General features: G+C 37.1%; 1 protein-coding gene across 3 annotated transcripts in view; it reads right to left on the bottom strand.

Annotated features, from left to right (window-relative positions):
- The window catches only part of MED27 (mediator complex subunit 27), a 175,744-nt gene that overhangs the window by 16,460 nt on the left and 145,390 nt on the right, over window positions 1-13,894 (bottom strand). For all 3 annotated transcript variants that reach the window (XM_067541940.1, XM_067541941.1, XM_067541939.1), the window contains exons 6-7: window positions 12,491-12,532; window positions 1,107-1,184 (exon numbers count right to left, since the gene is read on the bottom strand). In XM_067541940.1, coding sequence (XP_067398041.1) covers window positions 1,107-1,184; window positions 12,491-12,532 — 120 coding nt within the window. The remainder of the gene's footprint in view (window positions 1-1,106; window positions 1,185-12,490; window positions 12,533-13,894) is intronic.

Genomic DNA, 13,894 nt, shown 5'->3' with positions numbered 1-13,894 from the left:
GAATCTTTAAGTTTTCTCCAGGAGTGGTGGAGACTGATGGTGGACAAAGCAAACCAGATTTTGATTTTAAAAAATGCCCATGTCTCTATCACTTATTCTGGACAGTTATAAATAAGTTGAAATACATTTTGTGAGCAATGCAAAAGTGTTTCTCCAATAGGAGGTGGGGTAGATTGGGCCCTAACTGTTTTCCACTGCTAAACTATATTCTGCCAGAAAAAGTACTGAATAAGGAACCATTGTTCTCACTCACCAGATAGCAGGATAGTTTATACTGAAATCTGTTTTTACAAATGAAGTTATAAATCTATTCAAAATTATATACGGTGAATTGAAATCTGTATATTGAGCCTGAGAGATTGTTTTAAATAAATTCGATAATTCTTAATAAATACTACTACTTAATAATTAAGAAAAAATTCTTTCTGATAAAAACTGTGGAACAGGTTTGTGTGTGCACGTGCATGGGTGTGTGCTTCACCCCCTCCCCCTGGATTCTGAGAGCCAGCCTGTGCCAGCTATGGCAAGGGTTATACCAGAGGTATGTGGTCTCATAGGAAACAGGTGTGAACTGAAGACTGATGTACCCTCAACATGTACCCCATACCAGAGGGTACAATTGTTGAAAGACATGGCTCTGCTGGTTTTATGCCTGTTGGGAGTTCTCCTCAAAGGGGAATTCTCAGCTGGCCAATTACAGCCAGAATCCAGTGCTTTTACACTGTTTGAGTTCAGAGAATGCATCATAACTGAGAAGAGGGCCTCATTTGCATGTTAGTTTCAGAACTGACCCCAGACCAGCTTCACAGATAAGTTTTAGCAAGCAAATATTGAGAGCTATAATCAGTTATACATTTGTATATATAGGAACCTTTGAATACCACCCATCTCAGAGTACTGGGGATGGCACTGTTTACTTTAAAGAATATTAATTACAAATAACATTGGCTACTTTCTTCAGTTGTGAGACCAGAGGGAATTTACTAAATACTTATTTTTAACCATTTTAAATATGGGATATTACACTCTCTAATAAACTGCCTGGTATCAATCACTCTCACCAGGCTGAAGTCAAGCTGGAAGAATTTCTTCAAAAATAAGCTTACCATGAAGGATCTGACCACCACATCTGGCATCTGGGGCAGCTGGTAATGCAATAAAGCAGTGGTTGCATGATCTGTCACCTGTGTCAAAGACAGAAGACAAAAACCTCTTTATTAATTCATTATTTCAGACAAAAATGTGTCACTTTAAATGTAAACAGCATAACATCTCAAAGGGAAGATGTGAAGAAAGAATTACATAACACCCAAGATATTAGATAGCAACACAAAGATGTTTGTGTGGCTTTCTCAAAAACGGTGCCATCTTCTACTCTCTATGCAAGCGAACTCATTAAGATACAAATGTAATCATTGTTTTCATGCACAAATACTAAAAACTAAAAGCACCTTTAAAATGCATTAGCATGGTGATAGCTAATAATATAGGGAGGAAGCACAGTTTAAATCATGAAAGCAGGGGACTGGAAGCCAAAAGTAGGTTGTATTCCTAACTCTGCTAATGATTCACTGAGTGACACTGGGCAATCGCTTACTTTTTCTGTGCCTCAGATTACTGACCCATCTTTTAAGGCATTTTGAGATCTTTAGGTGGAAAGCACTATAGAGGTCCTCTATATAACTTATTATGATAGGCAGAATTCTGGAGAAAACAACAGTGTAATACTAAAAAAATAGCTACATCAAGAAATTTGCCTAATTTGTATTTTAGCCTTCTACAGTGAAGAAGAGTAGAATAATTCCCTCTTGGCTGTGACTCTACGAATGAAATGCAGTGTAGCACTAGAGAATCGTTAACAAGCTGAATCACTAGCAAACTGCTTCAGAGGAAAATCTTAAGTGTTCTCATCTTTATAGGCCTGCCTTTCCTTTTTGCCATTTTTCCTATGTTTTATGTTCCCTTAAGTCATGCTGATGTGCTCTATGGAGGAACAGATCCATAGCGATGTAGCAGAGAATTCTCTAATGTTATTCATTCCACAATAAATTATTTTCCCTTCTCTGGATGAAGGAAATTATTTTCAAGTTTCAATTCCAATACCAAATTAAAATTGTCCAGGCAGACAAACTTGTGGGAAAAGGTTGGAAGACCTCTTAAAAATCAAGCTATTTTATACTATTTTAAAAAATGATTCCACTCTTCCCCACAAAGATTTCATATTTGACAGAACTATTTATCTGTATAGTACCACATTTTAATGAAAAAATGGATGCCCTCCTCTAACTGGAAAGGAAAGAAAATATAATTATTGAAATCCCATTTAAGGTTATTTACATCAAACCAATACAGATTTAGCGTTCTTCTTCGTCTTCTCTGTAACCAAGAGCCCACAAATATGTTCACGGTCTATAAGAACGTACATAAATAGAAGGTTTCTGATAGTAGAAGGCTTTTCAATCTACCAGACAAAGGCCTAACAATAACCAAATGCTGAAAGTAGAAGACAGACATATTCAGACTGAAAAGAAAGTGCAATTTTTTTTTTTAATTTTTTTTTTTTTTAAAACAGTGATGGTAATTAACCATTGGGACAATTTACCAGGGCTACAGTAGACACTCCATCACTGAAGTCTTTACATCAAGACTAAGGGGCTTTCTAAAAGATATGCTGTAGCTCAACCAGAAGTTATGGACTTACAGGAATTACTGGTCGAATTCTCCTGCTTATGTTATGCAAGAAGTCAAACAAGATAATCACACTGATTCCTTCTGACCTTAAAAATCTATGATTATGATCTTATGGTGCTCATTAGCATCACCACAGATATATGAATATCAAACTATATTATTGCCTAGGGGTTAGCAGTATTCTTGTAGCTTTTCAAGAAAGAGACGAGCTCCTCTCTAATTCACACTGCAGTTGGTTGCCTCAAACTTCCTATATTGTTTGTTGGACCAATTTAGTCTATTTTTCATCAAGCCCAGTTTTAACACATTTAATTTCATTTAAACTAATACCATGAAAATACCAATTTCTTTGGGCCAGATTCTGCCATAAATTATTCATGTAGACCAATACCTTATTCTGAAAGTAGTCCCATTTAAATCAGTGGGTAACTGTGGAGTAAATTACTGCTAACTCTGAATAGAATCTGGCCTTTAGAGTGTAATCTCTTTAGGGCAGGGACTATATCATCCCATGAATGTGTACTGTGCCCAGCACAATAAGTCCCTGAGCCTAACTGGGGTGTTTGGGAGCTTCCATGATATAATAATGATTAGCAATAAAAATAGTTAATTATTAATAACGAACAATAGCAATTTACAGCTTCCTAATTTAAACCAGTCAGTCATTTCTTTAATTAAATCTCATGGATTTAAATAACCTCATCACACTTCAAATCCTACCAGCTATTTGATTTTTTTTTTATTCTCATTTTTTGTAAAATAGCACTTAGATTTATAGGATAGTACCAGACTTTTAAAAACAGGCGGTTCTAAAGATATTTATGAGTAACAGTTCCCCTTCTGCTGATATTTGTACCTCTAACGAACAGTATTTTTCTCCCTGAAAAACAAAGCTATTTTCTCTTGACATTGAAGATGTGGGAAAAGTTGCTTGAAAAAAAATATTGCCATTAACAAATTCAAATTGACCAGCTACTTCGGCATAGCTGCACATATGCTGTTCCTATTGTGATGTAAAGCTAATGAGATTCCACAGGGAGATAAAAGCCATCCCAGCACTGCTGGAACACTAATAATGTTTTCTGAACAAAAAGGAGGGGCTTCATACCGTAAGCAAGTGCTGATAAAGAAAAAAAAAGCTTCTAAAAAGATCAAAGTGGGTGTCAATCTTTGGTAAGAAGAGGGGGAATAACACCCCACAAAAGTAGCAACAAACACTGTGATGCTGAACAGAGCTAAGAAGAGAGATGGAAAAATGTCAAACTGGCTAGTGGGGGGGGGGGGCGCGGCGGCGGCGGCGAACCAAACAAAACACAACAAAACAGAGATGAAAAGACAAAGCGCAAACTGTCCAAGATAATAAAAACATTTAAAAGGAAGGTAAGAGATCAATACAAAAGGCATTACTAATGGAAATATCATTTCACGCCAAAGCAAGGCAAAATAACACATGTAGCAGCTCATTTTTGGGATATATTTTTCTTCCATTCAAGTTGGAATTGCAAGATAATTTATTTTGTGTATTGGATGACACTTTGTATATAACAGGACTTGTTTTATTAACTTCTCTTTTACAGTTCTCTCTTCTCTACACTATCTAACCAAATTCCTGTTCCCCTCAGTTGTTCCCCCATCCCTTTTTTCATGGTTAGGTAGAAGAGTGTCCTCTAGCGCACAAACTGATTAGACAACTACTGCTCTGGGTTACAGAAAAAACTCTTCCAAGAGATTTTGCAGAAAAGCTTAAATTGTTACAATTCACCTACTGAAAATTACCTACACAAGTTTTTCCAAATAAAATGTAAGCCTCACCATGGAAGTTAAAGACAAGCTTTGCTTAAATGAAATACCAGTCACTTAACTAAATATATTCACATTTTATAGCTGAGTCTCAAAGCAAAAAGAACGCTAGTTGCAATAAAAAAATTTGACTGGTAGAGACATGCTTTTGGCCCTGTCTTCTGAATGAATTCACATTTCTGCTGGACTGGATAAGCATATTTTGGTTTATCAAAATACAATCGTGTTTAAATTTGAACAGAATCATTTTCCCTTGCTAGCAGTTATTTAGCCTGTTCTCTGGCACCAAAGTTAACATTTTTTGCTCATTTCTGTTTCCTAACTGCTTATAAATGTGCACTTCTTGAATTAATCTTTCTTCCAGTCTAGAGATATGCCTGCATTCTGAGTTCAAATTGCAGATCACCAGGCTTCTGTAGGATCAAACCTAATCTTTAATATGACTTTGTGCGAATGAAATTTTAAATACTTTTTTTCTAAGAGTAACAATTAGGTCCCAGCAAGACAGTAGGGTTGTCTGGGTATTTGCCCACTTTGAGAAACTACATGCTGAGCCCACATTGCTGCTCAGCAGTAGAGTGGAAAGACAGGTACTCCTTAGTTCCTTATTACATCTGACTGCTCAGCTTGCTTGCTTGGTTAGGTTATATAAATAGCTCATGAGATCAACATACCTGAGTAGCAAAAAAATCCTTGCTGTTTGCCTGAACCAACCCATCCTCAGGGTGTCCCTAAAAGTTCTTATCATTCAATGGTACTATAAATGGCAGTACTACAGTATTATTCCTGTAGGTTCCACTTTTCAGAAGGGGGCAGTATCCAGAAATGACAAAATGTTAATCAGAATTTCCAGTGTTGCAGATTCATTCAAATGCACAGTCTTGCTAATGGGTGGGTAAAGGTAAATGAGTGCTTCCACAAATTGTGACAAAAAGCACAAAGCAGGGGTGTAGGGGTATTACACTGAACTATCATGAAGGGACCTGTTCCATAGTCTGGTTTCTTACTATTGAGGCTGACAGGGGCTATAAATAACAATAACTAATCAGGTAAGATGTTGGAGTATAGGAATTGCTATATTGGATTATACCAGTTGGTCTTCTGTTCTAGTATCCTGTCTCATAATGGCAAATAAGAAAGGTTTCAAATGTACGTGCAACATCCCTGTAGTGGACATAATTTTTCAACCTAGTGGTTGGTTTATGCCCTCAAGTATAAGGGCTAACATCCCAATCTAATATAACTGTGAAAGTTCTCAAGATCCATATAAAGGTCTATTGTTTTAAAATCCTACTAAGCTCTTGTCCTCCATGAGATACTGTGGCAATGAGTTCCACAGGTTAATTATGCCGTGTAAAAAAAATCTATCAGTTTTTAACATGCTGTCTTTCAATTTAATTTAATGCCCCTTAGCTCTTTTATTATATAAAAGAGTGAAGAAGAATACTCAGAGATTAATGAGAAGCAAACAGCCCCTATCTTCTCAATCTCTCTTCAAGGAAAAAGCCTGAGAGTCCCTGTCTTTAATAAAACAGGGGAGCAAAAGCACTTTGGCCAGGTCACAAAACACAGCAAAGAAGAAATAACGTATTCATACATAAGCTTGCATTCTTAGCAGCTCAGATTTTCACACAGCTCACTTGATATGCTTCATATGAAACATTCAGCTTGGCAGAGAGAAAGACCACTTCATCATGGAACTAGAGCCTGGAGGCAGCTCTGAACAAGAAAAACATAACAAATGATTGAAGTTTCTTAAGTAACTGCTTCCTCAATATAGCATGGCAGAATACAGGAGTTTTCCTAAATGGTAAGATTTGGTGGGTGTGTCCAAAACCTTTGAGAGAATCAGAAATATTTAATTTGCTTGGTTCTCTTATTTGGACTTGTTCAGACATTTTATCTTTACTTAACCAGCTGCTTAAATACAAACAAATGCTGATCATGCAAACAAGCAATCATTTAGGTGACCGTGGAACAGTCCATCTCCTCTCTTTGAGCAGCATCATCAATAGCCCAGTATTCATCTCATGCATGCATTCATCCCACACATTATTTTATTTAGAGATTATTGACAAGACCACATCTTCACACATTACAATATTTATGTGTCCTTGTAATGGTGAAAATTGTGCACTGAACTTCATCAGTTTGGGACTGCAAACCTCAGAGACAAGGACCTGGATGCACAGCAAGAAATGCAAATAGCATCAAGCACTGTCAATGATGTACTAATTTGTCTGCTCCCGGAAAGAAATTAGCATTAGAAAATTTGGAGAAATAGAACCCCAAACATTAAGATATATATGACTACTCAAAGTACTCTTTTGTGGAAAGTATATTTTATTTCATACGTTCAGTTCTCCTGTGGTTGCATCTTGCTTGTCTTACTCATAGACTTTAAGATCAGATGGGACCATCATGATGATCTAGTTTTGTTGTTGCACGATTTTGTACATTGTAATTTTTAGACTGTGATCATCTTCATACATTACAAACAGCTTGTTGAATAAAATATAGAAGCATGACTCGCCTTATAAAACATGTACACATGCATACATGTCTACATGCTTTATTTTATCATCCATAATCTCCTCCTACCTCTAGATATTTTAAAGATCATAACTAACTGCACAAAGAAAAAATCTAAGCAACCGTTTAACCATTAACCAGAAAATGATGGAACTACCTGGTTTGCTGGTTTTGCCAACCATCTTTTAATCTCTGGAAACTTGGGTTCAAATGTAGGTTTGATCTCAACGAAGTAGTCTAGAGCAGTGTTTCTCAATTGGTGTTCCGAGAGCAGCTGTTCTCCGCGCCGCCGAGAGCAGCTGTTCTCCGCGCCGCCGAGAGCAGCTGTTCTCCGCGCCGCCAAAAAAGGGAAGATGTCTCAGATTTTCTGGCGGAGGGTATCCAGTGTAAGTGTAATTTAAATGAGAAATGCTGACCTTTGCTTATTTTGACATTTGAAGACTGCTAAGAGTTTGGGGGGTTCCGCAATTATTTATGGAGTTCAAAAGGGTTCCATGGCCAAATTTAATTGAGAAACACTGGTCTAGAGGATTGTTTAGTCCCTGCTGTACATGTGAAACCGTCACATAACCAACTTGCAGTCTGACATTTGGGCATCTCTGTTTAGGGGTAACACACTATTAGGCTACCAGTTTTGCCATAGGTCAAGACTGAATTGGCAGGAATACATGGGAGTTTATGGATCAAATAGCTAATTTGGAGGGTAGAGGGATAAATTACATTAGATAGAAAATCTAAATCTTGTTACTGAAGGGCTCAACTGATATAGTTCAGGCTTGAAGCTAGCTGCTGGTAGAATGTTTGATTCACCGCACTATGATAAAGACAGCCACTGTACCATCTTTTATTCTTCTACTTTCCCTTTGAATGAGAAGCTATGAAGCTTGCTCCAATCACTACAATATTGTCTTTCACTTTTCTGCCCACCAATTTGGTGTTCTATACCCCTCACCTCTATTTTTTAGATTTCACAGCAAAATTTAAACACAGTAAATATTTTTAAATTTCTTATCTTATTCTTCTCTGATGTGAGGTGTTAAAATAGAGAGGTTGTCTTATTCCTCCTCTTACGTGAGGTGTTAAAATAGAAAGGTTAAGGATTAAACAGTCACCGCACCTGCAGAGTCTAAATGTCAGAAAAATATGGAAACATGTAAACCTTTTCTTTACTCCTTATGGTTTTGCTCTTTCAGATATTCCTCCCTTATTTTTAAGTTTCATTCTCTGAGACTAACCCTGCTGGTACATTTGATGGCTATAAAAGCTTATTCACCCCAGGACGAAGTTCAAGAAGTCTCCAGGGAACCTTAGTAAATGACTGTACACTCTAGCAGTAATGGGTCCACTGGGAGCTCTCCCCTTGATATTATACACACATGGGTATCCTGTCTAATAAGGAGGAGAGAAAGGGCTTGCTGACACTGCCAATGGTTGCAAACAAAAGTCAGGACAAATTTAGCTTCATTTGACAGGGTTGGATAAAGGATCACAGGTCTCTGGTCCTTAACCTAGAAAGTCGTGCTGCAGTCCTGTGAGAATTTGACAGGTTTGCAGCTTCCATGAGAAGATATCTTGCGAGCTCCAGGTGTTGTTATATTGTCATTGAAGAGAATTTGGGAAGTAGGTCTGGCTTTTAAAAAATAAATGTCCCTGCCCTTCAAAGCAATAATGGATTCTGCAGTGTTAAAGGAAACAGACACAGTCAAAGGGCTTCCCAGTCTCCTTGTGCAAGTTATTGTGCTTTTCTGAGAAGGAGAAAACAGCCATTTCCACAGAGGGTCAATGATTGCACATAGAGAAAGATTTCATGGACATACAAGATATGCTGTGACATGTTGAGATAAATTCAAAAAATGGTGGGGAAACATTTACTTTGGAGATTTAGGAGTATCAGAGCACTGCCAGAATAAAATCATTTCTCCAACACTACTTTATCTGATACCCTTTAGCTCATGCTGCTATATCACTATTCCAAGGTATTTAAAAGAATTTCATGTGAACATATCATCAGAGAACAAAACCACAAAACCACAATAAGAGCTGAATATGCAGAATCACAGCATTTTCCACCATCTGTTTTGAAATGTTGACTATATTTTTCGTAGGTCCTGGATTTAACTTTTTTCACTGTTAGTGCACAGGTTATCTGACCTCCTACTAGTCAGACTCAGGAAGTAATAATATCTTGCATTTCTATAATGGAACTCACAGCAAGGCAACCAAGATGCAGAGCTCCTGTGAGGTAAGAAAGTACAATCCCTTTCTAAACATGGGGAAATTGATCCAGAGGGAGGTTAAGTGATTACGCAAGGTAGCACAGTGAGTAAGTGGCAAAGCTGGGAACAAAACTAAAAAAACCCCGTGTAACAGATGGTTACTCAAACCATTAGACAATCCTTCCTCTCTCCAGCAGCCATGTGTTTCTTATTTGAAACTAATCTGTTTTATATTATTTGATTAGTTTTCCTGGATAGGAATGATAAACAGTAATTTAATATTCAGATCATATAATGCTATTTCAAATATGCATGAAAAGTGGTAGATTATTTGCAGTGAAAAATGAACGTAAGAACAGCCATACTGGGTCAGACCAAAGGTTCATCTGGCCCAGTATCCTGTCTTCCGACAGGGGCCAACGCCAGGTGCTTCAGAGGGAATGAACAGAAAAGGCAATCGGCAAGTGATCCATCCCTTCTCGTTCACTCCCTGGCTAATGGCAGTAAGAAGCTATAGATATCCAGAGCATGAGCTTGCATCCCTGACCATCTTGGCTAATGGTCATTGATGGACCTATCCTCCATGAATTTATCTAATTCTTTTTTTAATCCAGTTATACTTTTGGCCTTACAACAAGTTCCACAGATTGATTGTGTATTGTGTGAAAAAGTACTTCCTTTTGTTTGTTTGTTTTAAACCTACTGCCTATTATTTTCACTGGGTGACCCATGGTTCTTGTGTTATGTGAAGGAGTAAATTACATTTCCTTATTCGCTTTCTCCACACCATTCATGATTTTATAAACCTCTATCATATCTCCCCTTAGTTGTCTCTCTTCCAAGCTGAAAAGTCCAAGTCTTTTTAATTTTTATTCACATGGAAACTGTTCCATACCCTTAATCATTTTTGTTGCCATTCTCTGTACCTTTTCCAACTCTAATATATCCTTTATGATATGGGGCGACCAGAACTGCACGCAGTATTCAAGGTGTGAGCATACCATAGATGTATATGCCAGTTTTGGTGGGTTTGTGTATATCATGTGCACTTGTGCTTTGAGAACTGGGAAGAGAGACCAATAACTTATTTCATATACAGCCCCTAAACAGGTATAAGACAGTTAAAGCTTCTTTTCACTACCGATCTGTACTCAAACCAGCATTCTAGATATTTTACTGAATGTAATTAACTTAATATTTTAAAAGAGAACCTAGCAAATTAAATGTGCTGCAATGACAGTACTAGAAAACAAAGACTTCCCGTTACCCATAGGCGAGTGGTACAGGGGCAAAGGTAGTACAGGCTTCTCCCATACTTTCTCACCACACTACCTCAGTTCTCACCTGCAGGGCTACCACTTAAGAGTGAGGGGAAGTTCACTGTACTTAAGGTTATGCTTATGCTTAAGCCTCTGGATTCTCAACTGAGACTGGCAAACTAATTTTTATGCTCACTTTGCACCTAGATATTTCTATGATTATTGCCCTACAAATATCTTCGTTAGAAGCTAGCTAAAATTATAGGGCCAACTAGCATCCAGTGTGATGGTGGCTAGTGTGTAGATTCTTAAAAAGTAAAAACTGGACTGAGATCTCCAACATGCTTCACTAATTATTATGCAGCCATTGGGCTGGTTTTGAACTGGTGGCATAAAAATTAAAGGATTCCTCATCTTCTTTATCAATTATAATTACGTTTTAGAATGTGTAGCTGCTACTTCTACCCATTTGTTAACCTAAGGTGAGAACTATTAAGTATGTTGGTTGGTCCCTTTTAAATAGGAACACCTTTTATGATCATTTGTGATAGATTTATGCCCAAAATGTGGTAGGCACTGTACAAACATATAGGAGGACCTCTCCCTCGTGAGATTGTAGTATAAAACACACACATGGAGAATATTTCAGAAGATACACTTAGTTACAAAAACCTTAACCTGTTCCATGGCAATAATTACTTCAAGGTGTTATTGATAAAGGATTATTAAGGTTAATTTTGCACTAAATTACTTTCCACTATATTCTTCTCTACCTGACACAATAAAGAAAATATTTTTGTGGAGAGAGAAGAATTAACAGATTAAAGAATCCTTTACCTGTCTCTGGAATAAAGAAAGAATTATACTGGCATTCTTTCTGTCTTAATGCTAGTCAGGGAAGGACTGCTACCCACCTCCCCCAAAGCTGTGCCTTTGATCTTTAGCAGGTTAATATCAATAAGTCAAAACTTCTTTTCTTTTGACTGCACATGATATCCTGGGAGGGAGTTCTGAATCTTGAAAACATTATTCACAAATACAGGTGATATACCTTTAGTTTTGACCCCTGCTTTTATGCCCTTTAGAGTCCCTGACCCATAGGTGTTATATAAACTACAGAAGTAGATGAAAGAAATATAGTAGCTTGAGCCTTAAATTCCTTGAACTGTGGTTTAAATATAATAAAATTGGAATTTAAAGCCAGTTCAGTTTGAACTTACAGCATTTTGACCAGAGATCTTAATGGAGACATTTTATTTCACTTGCCTTGAAAAAAAAACGCTATGTCTAAAAGTATCTTTAAACTCTTAGGAGGCTTATACTTAGTAGGCTTATCGTCTTCTCATACCATTCTTATGTTCAAGGAATGCCACTGATTTCAGTGGAATTACCCTAGTTTACAAGAGCATGAGAGGACAAGCAGGCCCAATAGCTAGCTTTAGGGTAAAATTTTCAAAAATGCACAAGTCCCATTGATTTATTCAAATTAAACCCCAGGAAGTGGAAGGTGTGGAATTTGTTTCAGAGCAGCTTGGAAAAGGGACCTGTTGACTTCCCTCCCCATAAAGGGTACACTTTCCCCCTTCAACTGTAAAAAGCAAAATAATAGATTTTTATACAAACTACTTAGAAAGAATTACTCAAACTAAATCTCAAAAGTAACTAAGGAGAAAGTCCCATAGTTTGGTCTCAAATCACCTTGGCTGGGGTCAGAGATGTGATGGGATATATGTGTAAAGTAATCTGTGAACAACAAAAAAGTATGTCCTATTTTTGTCTTACTTACTATCTTGAATCATTGGAGATCATATTTTGTTCTTTGCAAATTGCAGTGGAAGTTTTATAATCACATTAAAGACAGCTGACAAATAATACAAGACGTAATTGTTTTTGCAAAGTCTTTGTCTATTCAAAAACAAGAAGTTCTGCAAGTCACAGAATCCACATTTCTTTTATAGGCATTGGGTAAAAAATAAATAGTGTGGGATTTACCTTCTGAAAAACCTGGTAGTTGGATTTGGACCATATGTCAACCTGTAGTAAGAAAAAAAAAAGTTATATATTACCACACATGGATTCATATGAACATTTTATTAGACTAACATTTGTCTTGAAAAATCTATAATCCCCGAAAACCAGAAATGGGCCATCTAAACAAAGAGACAGAGGAGCAAATGGGTTTCTTAACATTAGCAGAGACCCAATCTCTACCTTGTTTTCCAGTGTGCAGTCTGATTGTGACTACTCTTATTTAACCTCAACAGAATGTTTTAGGATTTCTCCGTTGCATTCATTCACTGGACTTTACTGGATTAAATTGAGTTAATTGCTCCACAAACTAGTCTATAAAGCCATTCTGATGTCCTCTAATTCATCAAGACCCACCTAAATTGCCTAAAGGATATTGACAACTGATAATGGCTAGGTGGAGGACCAGTAGAGACTTCCAATATTTATTTCTATATATCTATAGAGACTTTTTATTTACATTTTAAAAGTGCCAGGTGCATCTATGTTTTGTAATGGGAAATCCCAACAACAGTTTTAGAATTTGACATTTGTTTAGACTCAAAGCCAAATTCTATTTGCATTCTGTCCCCTTTGTGCCACTGACGTGGAGAGATTCTGGTCACAGCTGTCATGCCCCTATGTCTGAATGATGCAAAAGGGATGGAATGCAAGCTAGACTCTCGCCTTAAGTTTAAAAAGATGTCCAAACTTCAGCCAGTTGTTGGGATTTCCAATTACTAATAGCAGATGGCCTGGCACACAAAATTTATACATTTAGCACTATTAATTGAAGTGAAGAGGATATCAGCTCATATTAATAAAGGAAGTCAAGTTTTGTGTATTTCATGCTGAAGATATACTTGAATCCTTGGCACTAAGAATTTAACACAAGAAAACTCGTCATCCTTAGTCACATGACTATCTAAGGTATTATATGATCCCATTACTGTAGTATCTTTGTGACTCACTATCTTTACTATATCTGATCATGTATTTAAAGACTACTCGTGCAAGCAGGGTCTTTCAAGATATGGTACAGCTCAAACAGAAGTTTGATGTGGGAATTACTGGGTGAGGGTCTATGACCTGCATCATGCTTAAGATGAGACAATCACAATGGTCCCTTCCAGCCTTAAAAAAAAAAAAAAAAACTTGTTATCTTCTCAGACTCTCCTGAGAAATGGGTATATATTAACCCCATTTCACAAGTGGCAAAACTCAGGCACAAAGAAGTTAAGTGACTTGCCCAAGTTCACAGAACTGCAAAAGATTTCCAGGGTCCTGACTCTCTACTGTGTTGACCACTAGACAACACAGCTGCAACCTGGACACACATCTAAGAAATGGATTTAATGAAATAAAACAGTCCTTGTTTTGCAGTGAAAA

The sequence above is a fragment of the Emydura macquarii genome, unplaced genomic scaffold (genome assembly GCF_026122565.2).
Source record: "Emydura macquarii macquarii isolate MOO-44397 ecotype Brisbane River unplaced genomic scaffold, CSIRO-AGI_Emac_v2 contig_691, whole genome shotgun sequence".
Classification (NCBI taxonomy): domain Eukaryota; kingdom Metazoa; phylum Chordata; order Testudines; family Chelidae; genus Emydura; species Emydura macquarii.
Note: the sequence above shows the minus strand (reverse complement) of the source record. Positions and strands in the feature narration are given on the sequence as shown.